General features: G+C 36.8%; 4 protein-coding genes across 4 annotated transcripts; all 4 read left to right on the top strand.

Moving 5' to 3' along the window:
* The first annotated feature begins 486 nt into the window (after nucleotides 1-486).
* On the top strand, nucleotides 487-4,059 carry LOC18994424 (probable methyltransferase PMT8). The gene is made up of 8 exons (XM_006418066.2): nucleotides 487-757; nucleotides 1,344-1,710; nucleotides 1,810-1,974; nucleotides 2,060-2,242; nucleotides 2,327-2,921; nucleotides 3,022-3,134; nucleotides 3,226-3,446; nucleotides 3,540-4,059. The coding sequence occupies exons 2-8, from the start codon at nucleotides 1,456-1,458 to the stop codon at nucleotides 3,877-3,879; spliced, it is 1,872 nt and encodes a 623-aa protein (XP_006418129.1). The 5' UTR covers nucleotides 487-757; nucleotides 1,344-1,455; the 3' UTR covers nucleotides 3,880-4,059.
* A 592-nt stretch (nucleotides 4,060-4,651) lies between these two features.
* On the top strand, nucleotides 4,652-8,516 carry LOC18994423 (casein kinase 1-like protein 13). The gene is made up of 14 exons (XM_006418065.2): nucleotides 4,652-5,434; nucleotides 5,526-5,566; nucleotides 5,840-5,909; nucleotides 6,007-6,155; nucleotides 6,244-6,339; nucleotides 6,438-6,508; nucleotides 6,674-6,735; nucleotides 6,853-6,916; nucleotides 6,991-7,075; nucleotides 7,202-7,328; nucleotides 7,408-7,499; nucleotides 7,592-7,655; nucleotides 7,847-7,983; nucleotides 8,118-8,516. The coding sequence occupies exons 1-14, from the start codon at nucleotides 5,359-5,361 to the stop codon at nucleotides 8,385-8,387; spliced, it is 1,404 nt and encodes a 467-aa protein (XP_006418128.1). The 5' UTR covers nucleotides 4,652-5,358; the 3' UTR covers nucleotides 8,388-8,516.
* A 1,388-nt stretch (nucleotides 8,517-9,904) lies between these two features.
* On the top strand, nucleotides 9,905-10,384 carry LOC18994422. Its single transcript, XM_006418064.1, has one exon. It carries the CDS (start codon nucleotides 9,905-9,907, stop codon nucleotides 10,382-10,384), a length of 480 nt encoding a protein of 159 aa, XP_006418127.1.
* A 663-nt stretch (nucleotides 10,385-11,047) lies between these two features.
* LOC18994421 (CRIB domain-containing protein RIC3) lies at nucleotides 11,048-12,115 on the top strand. The gene is made up of 4 exons (XM_024153433.1): nucleotides 11,048-11,162; nucleotides 11,296-11,415; nucleotides 11,493-11,593; nucleotides 11,687-12,115. Exons 2-4 carry the CDS (start codon nucleotides 11,358-11,360, stop codon nucleotides 12,113-12,115), a joined length of 588 nt encoding a protein of 195 aa, XP_024009201.1. The 5' UTR covers nucleotides 11,048-11,162; nucleotides 11,296-11,357.
* Nucleotides 12,116-12,992: the final 877 nt, after the last annotated feature.

Genomic DNA, 12,992 nt, shown 5'->3' with positions numbered 1-12,992 from the left:
AGTTAAATGGTGTATAAAATAAATCACCGATCGTCATGTTGGAGTGAGTAAATCACCGACACATTGAATAAAAAAGAACGCGTTCACGGATTTTTTATTCCGCGTTGATATGAATATAGGACAGTGACTTCTCACAATAGGCTATTGGTTTTTTTTTGGGCAACTGGTTTTCTTTCTTATTCATCAAGTCACTTTTTTCATTTAAGCAAACAAAAGATGCCATACCAGGGGTCCAGAACTACGACGAAACAAAGAAAATTGCAAGAATTAATTAACTCGAAAAGAAAGATAAAACACCATGTGGGTTGTTGTTACTTATTAATGATAGAAATTGAAAACGCATTATGTCGAAGCTACTTGCAGTCTTGCAGAGATTACAAAATCCCCAAAAAAGTGGTTTTTCCCATATATCAACAATTAAATTGCCTAGACTCCAAATAAGTAAGTATATAATAAAAGAAATTTTACAGCAAGTCGACAGAAGTGTGGACACAGAGCTAGACAGAGAGACCTTTCAAGCTTTACAACGAAAACACTGTACTTATCGCCCAAAAATAGGAAAAAACATTTAGCCAGTGAAAAAGGCATCATTCCTGAGATCTGAATCTCTAAAGTTTTTATTTATTTTATTTATTTTATGATTTTTCCCATTCATATGCAAAAATCGTCACTCTTTAATTTAAAGCCAAGAGAATAACTTGGCTCACTCCCATTCTCGGATCTCTCGTTACCAGTGGACGTCGACTCTTTTTAGTCGGTGAGTGTTCCGTTTTTTCCCTTTTCTTCCTGGGTTTTTGTCAAGATTCGATTTTTATATTCAATCTGGTTTTCGTTTTCTTTTTGGCTATTGAGATTCGTTTCCGCATTTGATTTCATTCTTCGTGTATTAAGAGTGTTTTCGTTTTTTTTTTTAAATCAATGTGTGTTTGTTTCAATTTTCCCGGGAATTTGAGACTTTCCATTAAAAGCTTTACCGAGAAAGTGGAAGCGGACACTCTACTCCCAGATCTACTAGTTCTACTTCAATTCAATCTTTGACTGAGGAAAAAACAAAACTTGTCGGTAGCTATTTTTTCTTTCCAAAATTATAGATTTATACGGTTACTTGGTTTCCACTTAACATCAGGCTCTGAATCAAGATACTTGTGTGTGGTTTCTGACCCAATAAACACGGATCTGACTCTTCCAAGGCTGTTTTTTTAATCCCTCAATCTATTGATTAACTTTGTAAATGTGATGTTGAGTTTAGTGCCAGTGACTATCTACTAAACTTTAATACTAAATATTCTCAGACATTTGACTGGTTAAAGTCGTTAAGATTGTTCTGTTCTTGATTTATGCAGAAACTCATATAGAGAGAGAGGGAGTGAGAGAGGAAAGCCTTTGTTTACAGCGCTCTTAAAACCCTTAAAGCTCTTTTGATTTATTGGGGCTGAGAAGGAAGTTGCTTTTTTTATGATGAGAGGGAGATCTGATGGAGGCCAAAAGAAGCGGCTAGTTGCTTCGGTCTGCATCGTGGCTTTATTAGTCTGTTTCTTGTATATGTACTATGGTTCCTCTAGCCAAGGTGCATCAGCATTGGAATATGGAAGATCATTGAGAAAACTCGGATCGTCTTACTTGGGTGGAGATGATGATAATGGTGATATCAAGCAGGATGGATCTCTGACCAATGTAGAAGACAGCCTTGCTGTGGCCAAAAGTTTCCCTGTAAGTTGTTTTTTTTTTTTTAGAAATCTCAAAGTTTTATGAGTTGAGATGTGTTAATGCACTAAAAGCTAACTTTTGGTATATATCCATAATTCTAAGGTTTGTGATGACCGGCACTCGGAAATAATCCCTTGCTTAGATAGGAATTTCATCTACCAAATGAGGTTGAAGCTGGATCTATCTCTTATGGAACATTATGAACGACATTGTCCCCCTCCTGAAAGAAAGTTTAATTGTTTGATTCCTCCTCCATCTGGCTACAAGGTGCTAAAAATCTGCTTTCTTCTTGCTTTGATTTGATCTGTTTCTGGTACCTATTCCTGATTGTTGGGTATTGATTTGGTTTCAGGTTCCTATTAAGTGGCCTAAGAGCAGAGATGAAGTGTGGAAAGCAAACATACCTCACACTCACCTTGCAAAAGAAAAATCTGATCAGAACTGGATGGTTGTAAAAGGCGAGAAAATCGTGTTTCCAGGTGGTGGCACTCATTTCCATTACGGAGCTGATAAATATATTGCATCGATTGCAAATGTAAGCCTTTTTTTGCTCGGTTACTTGAAAACCTTTTTCTCTAATGATGATAAACTTGTTTCTAATGATCTTCTTTACTTGCAGATGCTTAACTTTTCTAACGATGTATTGAACGACGAAGGGAGATTAAGAACGGTTCTCGACATTGGATGTGGAGTTGCGAGTTTTGGAGGTTACCTTCTCTCCTCTGACATAATGGCAATGTCAGTAGCGCCTAATGATGTTCACCAGAACCAGATTCAGTTTGCATTAGAGAGAGGCATCCCTGCTTATCTCGGTGTTTTAGGTACCAAGAGACTTCCTTACCCGAGCAGATCATTCGAGCTAGCTCATTGCTCTCGGTGTAGGATAGATTGGCTCCAAAGAGACGGGATCCTTCTTCTCGAGCTTGATCGGGTACTAAGACCTGGCGGTTATTTCGCTTATTCGTCTCCTGAAGCTTACGCACAAGACGAAGAGAATTTGAGGATCTGGAAGGAGATGAGTGCTCTCGTTGAAAGAATGTGTTGGAGAATCGCTGCTAAAAGAAACCAAACTGTTGTTTGGCAGAAACCTTTGAGTAATGACTGCTACTTGGAGAGAGAGCCAGGGACACAGCCTCCTCTCTGTCGCTCAGACGCTGATCCTGATGCTGTTTCTGGTGTGTCCATGGAAGCTTGCATCACTCCTTACTCCAACCGTAAGTATGCTCTGCATTTGCTCTGTTTCTGGTATTTCGGTTTCGTTTATATGCCGTAATTTACAGTCTTGCTCTGTTTTCTGTTTTTGTTTTGTAACAGATGACCATAAAACCAAGGGAAGTGGGTTAGCTCCTTGGCCAGCTAGATTGACCTCTCCACCTCCACGTCTTGCAGATTTTGGTTATTCAACGGATATGTTTGAGAAAGACACGGTACTAAAATTCGCAATCTTTTCGTGACCAATGGATCTTTTTTATAATTTTATTAAAGCACATTTGCTTTGTTTATCTTCTTTGTTTGCAGGAACTTTGGAGACAACAGGTGGACAGTTACTGGAATCTAATGTCATCAAAAATCAAATCAAACACTGTGAGGAACATAATGGACATGAAAGCTCATATGGGCTCTTTCGCAGCTGCTCTAAAAGACAAAGATGTTTGGGTTATGAACGTTGTCTCTCCCGACGGTCCCAACACTCTAAAACTGATCTACGACCGTGGTTTAATCGGCTCAAATCATAACTGGTACAAACCCCAAAATCTCAAAACTTTCCCTCAATCATATGATGAAACAAGAGTTCACATTTTCACATGTTTTTCGTTTCCAATTGAATTCAGGTGCGAGGCTTACTCTACATATCCCCGAACATACGATCTCTTGCATGCATGGACCGTTTTATCAGACATTAGAAGCAGAGGATGCAGCACGGAGGATCTATTAATAGAGATGGATCGGATTCTTAGACCTACAGGTTTCATCATCATCAGAGATAAGGAAAGCATCGTTGAATCGATCAAGAAGTATATGCAGGCTTTGCATTGGGAGATTGTGGCATCGGAGAAAGTAACTACAGGTTCAGAGCTTGACCAAGACAATGAAGATGGTGAGAGCAATGTCGTTTTTATTGTCCAGAAGAAACTGTGGCTCACCAGTGAAAGCCTTAGGGACACTGAGTAATCAAAATCAAAAGCACAAGGAGAAAAAAAGAAGAAATAAATTGTTTTATCCCACAAGTTTTTATAGTTTTATCTTTTGATTTTTGTTAGTTGATTGTACAACATAAGCGTTACTATATAGTACTAAAATTATTCATTGTTTTAACTTTCTTCAAACATTCTTAATTATATGAATTATGATCTTATCTGTGTCTTTAGAATACATATCTATAATTCAACTCTTTAGACTAGCCATGGTTGGTTTGAATGTTTAACTACTGTCGACATATGTGTTTGACAGGTTGTTGAAGAAAATGTAAAACAAAAGATAAGTTAAAATAAAGTACTTTCGCCATCGAAATACATACAGTACTATGGAAAAGAAAGTTGTTCCAAGAATCACCAAATAAAAAAAGGAAACGAATTGGGATGATTTCGAATCCCTGAATAATACCAAAACGTCTTCAATTTTAAAAAGGGTTTGGAAAAAATTTCAGTCTTCCTTTTATTTGACTTCAGGAAAGAAATTAATTATTCTAAATATTCCGTTTAATTAATAAAAAAAAGGAAAGGGCATCCGATTCAATAAAAATAATTTATATTAATGATAATGGACCTTTTTGTTGAGATTTATTGCTGTAATATATTTTGACTGAGCTACTAATTTTTAATTAATATTTACCTAATAGTGCCAAAATGAAAATTAAATACATAAATATATTAGGTAACCTTTATTTTACATTAGCATGTGGGAAGATTGGAAAGAGCGTTTATACAAACAAATAAGTACGCAACTAAAGCAGAGTTATTGACCTTTTTGTCTATTCAAGATAAGGCAAAACAAATATCTCGAGGAGGCCCTTCTGATTTGTGATTTTCAGATTCTTTCCAAGAAAATCAAACTGAATCCAGCTCAATCCGTCACAGTCTAGATCAAATTTCACCTTCATTTTTCGTCAATCCCATAACGTTTCTCTCCTGCCGATTTTTATTGCAGTATTTTTTTTATTCACCTGATCTAAAGTCTGAAGCTTGGTTTCAGTCACAGCTCGATGATGATGATGGTTTGTAAATGGGTGATTTCAATTTGGTTGTAGCAGAAGCTAAGTTTGTCAAGTAGAACACTTTAGGTTATTATTTCGTTAATCGATTTGGGTCAAAAACACTTTGTTTGATTCATCAAACGACGAAAAACGATCAAATCTTCTATTTTTGTGAATTTGTTTCTCAAAGAAGAAAATTCTATGTTTTTTTTTTTTTTTTACTAGAAGTTCGTGATCATATTAGGTAGAATAGTTTGTATATAGGTCTTTGGGAAACCGATCTAGGTGTGTCCACTCGATCGGGTTTTAGCGTCGCTATTGGTGATCTGGGTGAAAGTAATTTCAGAGATCAAAGGTTACTAAAGCACGAGTTCTCATCACCAATAAACATTGGGTTTATAACACACAGAAGAAGAAAAAAGGCCACTTTTTAATTCATTTGTTGGAGATTGAAAAAAATGGATCGTGTGGTTGGTGGCAAGTTCAATCTGGGACGAAAGCTTGGAAGTGGATCATTTGGTGAAATTTTTCTAGGTATTGAATTTTAATTTTACTTGATTTTTTGTTTTCTTGTTTATGTATTTTACCTTTTCTGATTTTTTTTCCTGAATTTGTTTTGTTTCAGGAGTGAATGTACAGACTGGAGAAGAAGTTGCTGTTAAGCTGGTAAGTTGTAATGTGAACCATTTCCATCTTCATATTCAAGTTTTACTATTTCTTTTTCATGAGCTTAGTGAAGCTTATAATTCTTATCCTATAATGTAGTAATTGCTTTTTTTTCCCTGGTCATTGTGAGTTTTATGCTGGTTATGTTACAACAACTGGAGTCCTCATTTTTGCATTTTATCCTCCTTTGATTACACTCCACAGTTGTCTTGGGGTTCAAACTCGATAAATACTTCTCATCCTTGTGTGTTGATATTTTGCATCTTCACGCAGGAACCTCTTCGAGCTAGGCATCCTCAGCTTCATTACGAGTCAAAGCTCTATATGCTTCTCCAAGGAGGAAGTAGGTTTTGCATTTATTGTTCACTCTCAAGTTCAAGTCATGAACCTACAATCTTCTTTCTTTGTTTTCATATAATATATTCCTTGTTTTCTTGAAGCTGGTGTTCCTCACCTCAAATGGTTTGGAGTCGAGGGTGAATACAACTGTATGGTGATCGACCTTCTGGGTCCTAGTATGGAGGAATTTTTCAACTATTGCAGTCGATCTTTCTCTTTGAAGACAGTTCTAATGCTTGCTGATCAGATGGTATATATTTTTCCCTTCTCTTTTTTTTTTTTCAAAAATGTATGTTTGCATGTACTTACATTTTGGTTTTCTATATTGAATTCTCCAGATTAATAGAGTCGAGTATGTGCATGTGCGAGGGTTTCTTCATCGTGATATTAAGCCAGATAACTTTTTGATGGGTCTTGGACGCAAAGCAAACCAGGTGAGTTCTCAAGGACCACTTACTGTTTCGAGAGCTTTGGCAAGGGAGTTACATTTGTTTATCTTCTCTTTTATACATCTTCGTTTATTCCTTTGCAGGTTTACATCATTGACTTCGGGCTTGCGAAAAAGTATAGAGATCTTCAAACACACAAGCATATTCCCTACAGGTACATACTTAGACTCGTCATGTAGAAAAGAATCCAGCTTGTGTTTAACTCCCAACTTGTATTGCAATTGTATTTTTCAACTTGTTCAATGTTTCCTGTCAAGCAACCTTTGTACCCAAAGGAATTTGCGACTGCCAAATTTCATTTGTTCACTTGGCTTCTCAGGGAAAACAAGAATCTTACAGGAACAGCTCGATATGCAAGTGTTAACACCCATCTTGGAATTGGTTAGTTTTTTGGCCTCTCATATTTGCACGAGGAGGCTCTTGTCTTTGCTTTTTCCATCATTTTGTACACTTCATAAGTTTCTTAAATAATATTCTAATATAATATCTCGTTCACAGAGCAAAGTAGGAGGGATGATCTGGAATCTCTTGGCTATATACTTATGTATTTTCTTCGAGGAAGGTAAATTGATAAATCTACACTTTTCTATGCTTCCTTGTGTTATCGTTGTCCCTGATCCTTCAATTCTGTATCAGCCTTCCTTGGCAAGGCCTTCGCGCAGGAACCAAAAAGCAGAAGTATGACAAGATCAGTGAAAAGAAAAGACTTACACCTGTGGAGGTATTGGTTCCCTTTCCAATAAAAATAAACTTGTGTGTGTCTGGTATATTGACTGTCGAGGTTTTTGAATTCAAAGTTTTGAAGTTGAGAAGTGTATTAGATATTCTTAAAAATTGTCTTTGGCAGGTCCTCTGTAAAAACTTTCCACCTGAGTTCACATCGTATTTCCTCTATGTGCGTTCATTACGGTTTGAAGACAAACCAGATTATTCATACCTAAAGAGGCTTTTCAGAGAACTATTTATCCGAGAAGGTTGAATTCACTGATGTACTTATGTTTGAAGACATTTAACAAAACACTTAAGCAATTGCTTTGATTTTTATTTGTGCAGGTTATCAGTTTGACTATGTATTTGACTGGACAATATTGAGGTATCCGCAGTTCGGTTCCAGTTCCAGTTCCAGTTCCAGTTCCAAACCAAGAGTAAGTCCACCATTTTTAAGCTATATGTGCGGAATCGTAATTATTTAAAATAAGAGTATCATCCTTCTCATGCTTTTCCTCTGTTTCAATAGCCAAGCCTAAGACCAGCTATGAATATTCCAGTACCATCTGCCGAGAAAGCTGAAAAGCCTTCAAGTAAGTATCAGATTTTAAACCTGCTTCTGCTTAGAAACTTTTTTGACTTTACAATCACTGGTAGAGTAACTCTTTATTCATTGCTCAAGTTTCTCTGTTTACCCGGTTTGATTTCTGAGCTGAAGTTAACAGTATACTGTTGTTGAAGAAACTCAGACAACTAACAAACTGTTTTTCTGAATAATACGCAGCTGGGCAAGATACTCGCGATAGATTCTCAGGTGTTTTCGAGGCATACACCAGAAGAAGTGGCTCAGGAACCGGCGTTCAAGCTGATCGCTCTAGTAGACCAAGAACTTCAGAGAATGTTCTTGCATCCAGAGACACGGTTAGTCATCAAAATACCTCCTTAAAAATCCAATTTTTTTTTATTCTTTGGTAACCGGAAGATCTTAAACCGAAAACAGTCCTACCTCTAACTGTGGACTGACACAAAAGAGCCTTTCGTTTTGGTTGAATCAGCTAAACCAGGAGAGATCAATCACTTCATCTAGGAACCAGAGCTCTTCAAGAAAAGCAGTTGCGGGGTCAAGCGTTCGAGCCACTGCCTCGGCTGATTTCACAGAGAATCGATTAAGCAGACTCGTCCCAAACAACGGCCGGTCCTCGACAACTCAGAGGACCCAGTTTGCTCCTTCGTCCTCCTCTTTAGCACCAAAGGCTGCATCATCGAGAATCCCGCCTGACCTTACGCTCGAGTTCCTCACTATTGGGAACGGGAAGAGGAAGTGACAGCCAAGTTCACGGTTGGATGATACTTTTACATCTTTGTTTGAGACATTACTGTTAGAAAAAAGAATCAAACATGATTTGTTTTAAATGTATGTGATTATATATATTCGCCTTTTTAGCTTCGTAATATGTTTGCCAACGTGTATCGTGCGTTAAATGTGTCTGAACTCTGAATGCTATGCGTGAACACCAAAAAGTATGCATGAACATGTTTAATTAGCGGAATAAACAACACATCAATAGTCGGCTCAGCTGTATAACTTATTTATGCATTCATTTCTATCTTTTTCGCTGATTCATCATGATATACAAAAGTTAAGAAAAATATTGATACCTTTTAATTAGTTTTGCTATTTTGTAAACATTAGCTGTCATTTTGTTGTTGTCATTTTATCTAATTTACTTCTTATAGTAATGGAAAATATTATTAAATTCTTATAAAGTAATGTAAGAACATGTGATTGGATCCAATTTTTGACATTTTTTTTGTCCACTTTTAATATTATCTTAACATTTTGATTTTGGTGGTATAGCAATCCTAGGAATAAATCTCTGCCTATGGAATAGAATCACATGTACACTTTACCATTTGAATATTGTGTTTTACTGTCTTATATACTTACTAATTAGTTACGAATCAAATTTAACCTGTTAAATCACATTTGCATGATTTATGACGATTTGTATTTGGATTTGTTTTCTATACAAATTTCATGAACCATTTACTCGTTTCCCATAAGCGAAGTAATTAATTAATTCAATTTCTTTATAAAGTATAAAGATGAATCTTTCTGACAAACAAATTTCTAATAGTTAACATCACAGATGGAATAATCCACATGGAAGACCAGGAACAAAGAACTCTTTTTTATTAATATTTACTGAAATGACTATTTACGATTTACCAGAAGAAAACTAATACAGTAGAGTAAAACAATAAAGAAAACAGAAAGGTCTTCCCTTAACAGAAAAAACAAGAAAAAGAAAAAAAGAAAGAAAAATTCCTATAAGTGTTGGATTAATTACCCACAAATAATCAACCTCCCATTAATATCCTTCGCAAAATGATAAACAATCATTATTGTTATTCTTAAGTTTTTAATTACCATTAAATCATCCTACCATTTAACTTTTCCTTACAATGTTTGACTTCTTTATATGATTAGATATATCTATATATATAGATTCCTTTGTCTTTTATAGAATTTTATTTCTAAAAAAAATCTGAAATAAATTCATGCATGATGATGACATATAAATTCATCATCATTATCATTATCATATCAAATTAAGACAATCTTATTATCAAACGTGGAAATATATTTCCTTAAAGATAGTGTTGGCATCATCACCTCACTTTTTCAGACACAAAGCTTAATTGTATATAAATAGTGCAATAGATGTGCCTATCATTCCCATGTCATACAGCTATCTCTCCCTCTAAATCTCAATCACTAATACATACATATAAAGATTTGCAGAAAATGATTAGTGGGTTTGGCATGAAAAAAGATCTCATGCGATCTTCAAAACCCCAACAATGTTCTCTTTGTAACCGAATCTTCTTAACACCTCTAGACCTAATCTCACACTTGAACACTTTTCACTCCAATCATCATTTTTCCACCTTCTCTTCCTCTGCCGCCGCCGCACCCGCACCCACCACCTTCCGTCACTACCCGAAACTAAACCGGAACCCTAATCATGCTTTTCCGGCAAGGAATCGCTTTGACTTGAATTATTACCGTAGTGGTTTCATAGATGAACAAGGGAGATTTCATAAAGGATTTCCGGCGGTAAATCCGGCCAGAAAATCTAACTTTATGTTCGGGCAGGAAGAGGAGCCGAAGCTGATGGATCTTTTTCCGGCTATGTCATCGGACGGTGTTCGTACGCTTCCGCTTCTTCACCAGCTGGAGCAACGGAGACCGCAGGATGCTGTGACGTTGAAAGGCGGAGCCATCTCGAGTTCCATCGACTTGACATTAAGGCTGTGAGACTTTGCTATAAACCAAGCAAAATATGATTCATTGATTCTCGATCGGAGAAATTAGGGTTCTTGAGAAGCATTATTCTTATTATTGTTGTTGTTTTGTTGTAGTTGTGGTTTTTGTTTATGTTGTTTTGTTTTTTTTTGTTTGTCTTTTTTTTTGGGAATGGTTAGTGTATTATGTATTTCTTTTTTTTATGAATGTTTCTTCATGAAGAATATTTCTTGATTATCAGACGAGAACCCATATAATGTTGATCAAATTTGTCAGGCGCCGAAACAACAAATGCCTAACTTTTTTATATATATATCAAGATTTGATGTATTTTTTCTCCCACTGAGAAAAACAATCCTTATCATCTTTGGTTTTGTTTGGAACTGCGAAAAACAATCCTTATATTTTCTCCATGAAATCCCCCAAACCATTTTGCAATTACAATTTTGTCATTCTAGAAGAAGAAAAATTATATGGGTTACTAGTCTTTTCTCCTTCCTCTCGAGTCTCGACCCGGAAAATCCTCTCGTCGACTAGTTTTTATTTATTTATTTCATGGAGGATTCAGTAAACTCACATTGCCTCCATTAAATTAGAAAAGAAAATCTATTTATAAAAAATTATATAAACATTAAAATTAAAAACCTTGAAAAAGTTATTTTCTTTTTTTTTGGTACACGGAATTTTGAGCTCTTCCGAAACCTAATCTCTGAATCTCCCTCTCCCTCTTTCCAAATTTTTTTTTCGATTATCTCTCTGTTAAGAGAAAATCAAAATCAATGCGGTAGAGGTTTAAATTCTCTGATCTCGTTAAATGATTTTTCTAGCCCGAATGTTTTTTGGCAGACTCTCTTAATCTGTCAAGATTCCTTTAAATAACAGAAACGTTGATGATTTATTCTTTTGTTTGCTCTACAAGTTAGGGATTGGCGCATTCACAGAACTGCAGCGTCTGAAGTTCTGACCGGAAATCATTCCTCCCGAAATGACAGCAAGCGTGAAAGGCTTTTTTAAAGGCCTTCGCTACATTACTCAAATCTTCGGTGAGTCATGTTTCCACTTCACAAGTGACAACAACATTTTGATTGTTTCTTGTAACACAAGTCACATCTCTGTGCAGACGAAGATAAAGACCATGATATGCAGATCGGGTTTCCCACCGATGTAAAGCATGTAGCCCACATCGGATCCGACGGTCCCGCAGCTAATTTGCCAAGCTGGGTACGGTTTGTACATTTCTACGTATTTCGCCACATATTTATACGTAATTATAAGCATACTCATCATTTGGTTGGAAAACAAACAAAAATGTAGATGAGTGACTTCAAACCTCAAGAAAATGAGAACGGTCAAGTAGTTACGAGAGGAGATGCCAACGACACTCCAATAGGAGAAGGAGTTGGATTACAAGAGTTGCTTCCTCCTCCGGAGAAACCGAAGCAGAAGAAGAAGACGAGGCGTAAATCCGAGACAGCCTCGCAAAACGGTTCTCCGCCTAGGCGAAGCAGCAACGTGTCGTCATCGGATTTGCTACCAAAACAGTCAAGACGTCACCACAGGAGTAGGCACGGGTCGATAGATTCATCGAATGATCCATCAGTGAGGAGGAGGCGTGTTCTCTCGGTAAACGACATGGAAGGCCCTCTTTCAGACAGTTCTGCTCCACAAAGAAAGTCTACATCTCGCCACAGGAAGGTCAAAGGATCAGGAGGAGGAGAGCAATCCATGAAGAAGACACACTAAAACTCTCCTATAAAAATTGTGCAATCAGTCGATATATGTATTAATGATAATACCAGCGACAAAGACTAAAAACATAGATCTTAATTGGTCACCCGTCGCTGTGTGTATGTATGTGAATGGTCTCGTGATTCTTGACTGTTCCATAGATAAAAACATATTTGTTTCACAGATACGATTAGAGATTCAAGCTGTTGCAGTTCTGGTCGAAACGATGATCATTGAATGATTCTATACTGAAGAAGATCAAAGCTAGGAAAAAACAAAAGCACTTTTGAATTTTTAGATATCTCATAAAGATTAATCAACAAATTTCTACTTGTTACGAAGATCTAAAGTGAACATTTGCAAAAATGTTTGAAATTGCCAAAACTGCAAAAGAAGCCATGGAAAGACAGAAGATTTGAACCCCAATTTCACAGTCATCGAAGATTGTTTGCGTTTGCTGTGGTGTATCAATCACAATTTAGCACCAGATATTTCGTTACAGGACTTGAAACAGTGATCAATTCTAGTCAATTTCAGACAACCGAACGGAAGCTACCCCAAAAATTCAAACTTTAACACGGAGTTAATCGATAGTGAAATCACGCAAAAGAATGTCCCCACAGCTAAACCCAAATAATTCGAAGGAGGAAGAAGAGTTCAGGGAAGCGTACGAGCGACGATAGGTTGGAGGGAGGGAGCGGAAGAAAAAGCTATACGATTAATGACGTCACTGCAACCATGTGAAATTCTTACGCCACTGAGTCGCGAGGTCAGAAAACCGAGTTCCGTTGATGTCTTCATTGCCTTAGCGACTGATTTCGGCGGAGAAACAGAAGCAATACGCAGCCATGGCCCTTGCGTCGCCATTGTCGCCAATTTCCTCAGACTCAAA

The sequence above is a fragment of the Eutrema salsugineum genome, unplaced genomic scaffold (genome assembly GCF_000478725.1).
Source record: "Eutrema salsugineum unplaced genomic scaffold, Eutsalg1_0 scaffold_5, whole genome shotgun sequence".
Classification (NCBI taxonomy): Eukaryota; Viridiplantae; Streptophyta; class Magnoliopsida; order Brassicales; family Brassicaceae; genus Eutrema; species Eutrema salsugineum.
The sequence above is the reverse complement of the archived record's forward strand: the minus strand, read 5'-3'. Positions and strand labels throughout refer to the sequence as shown.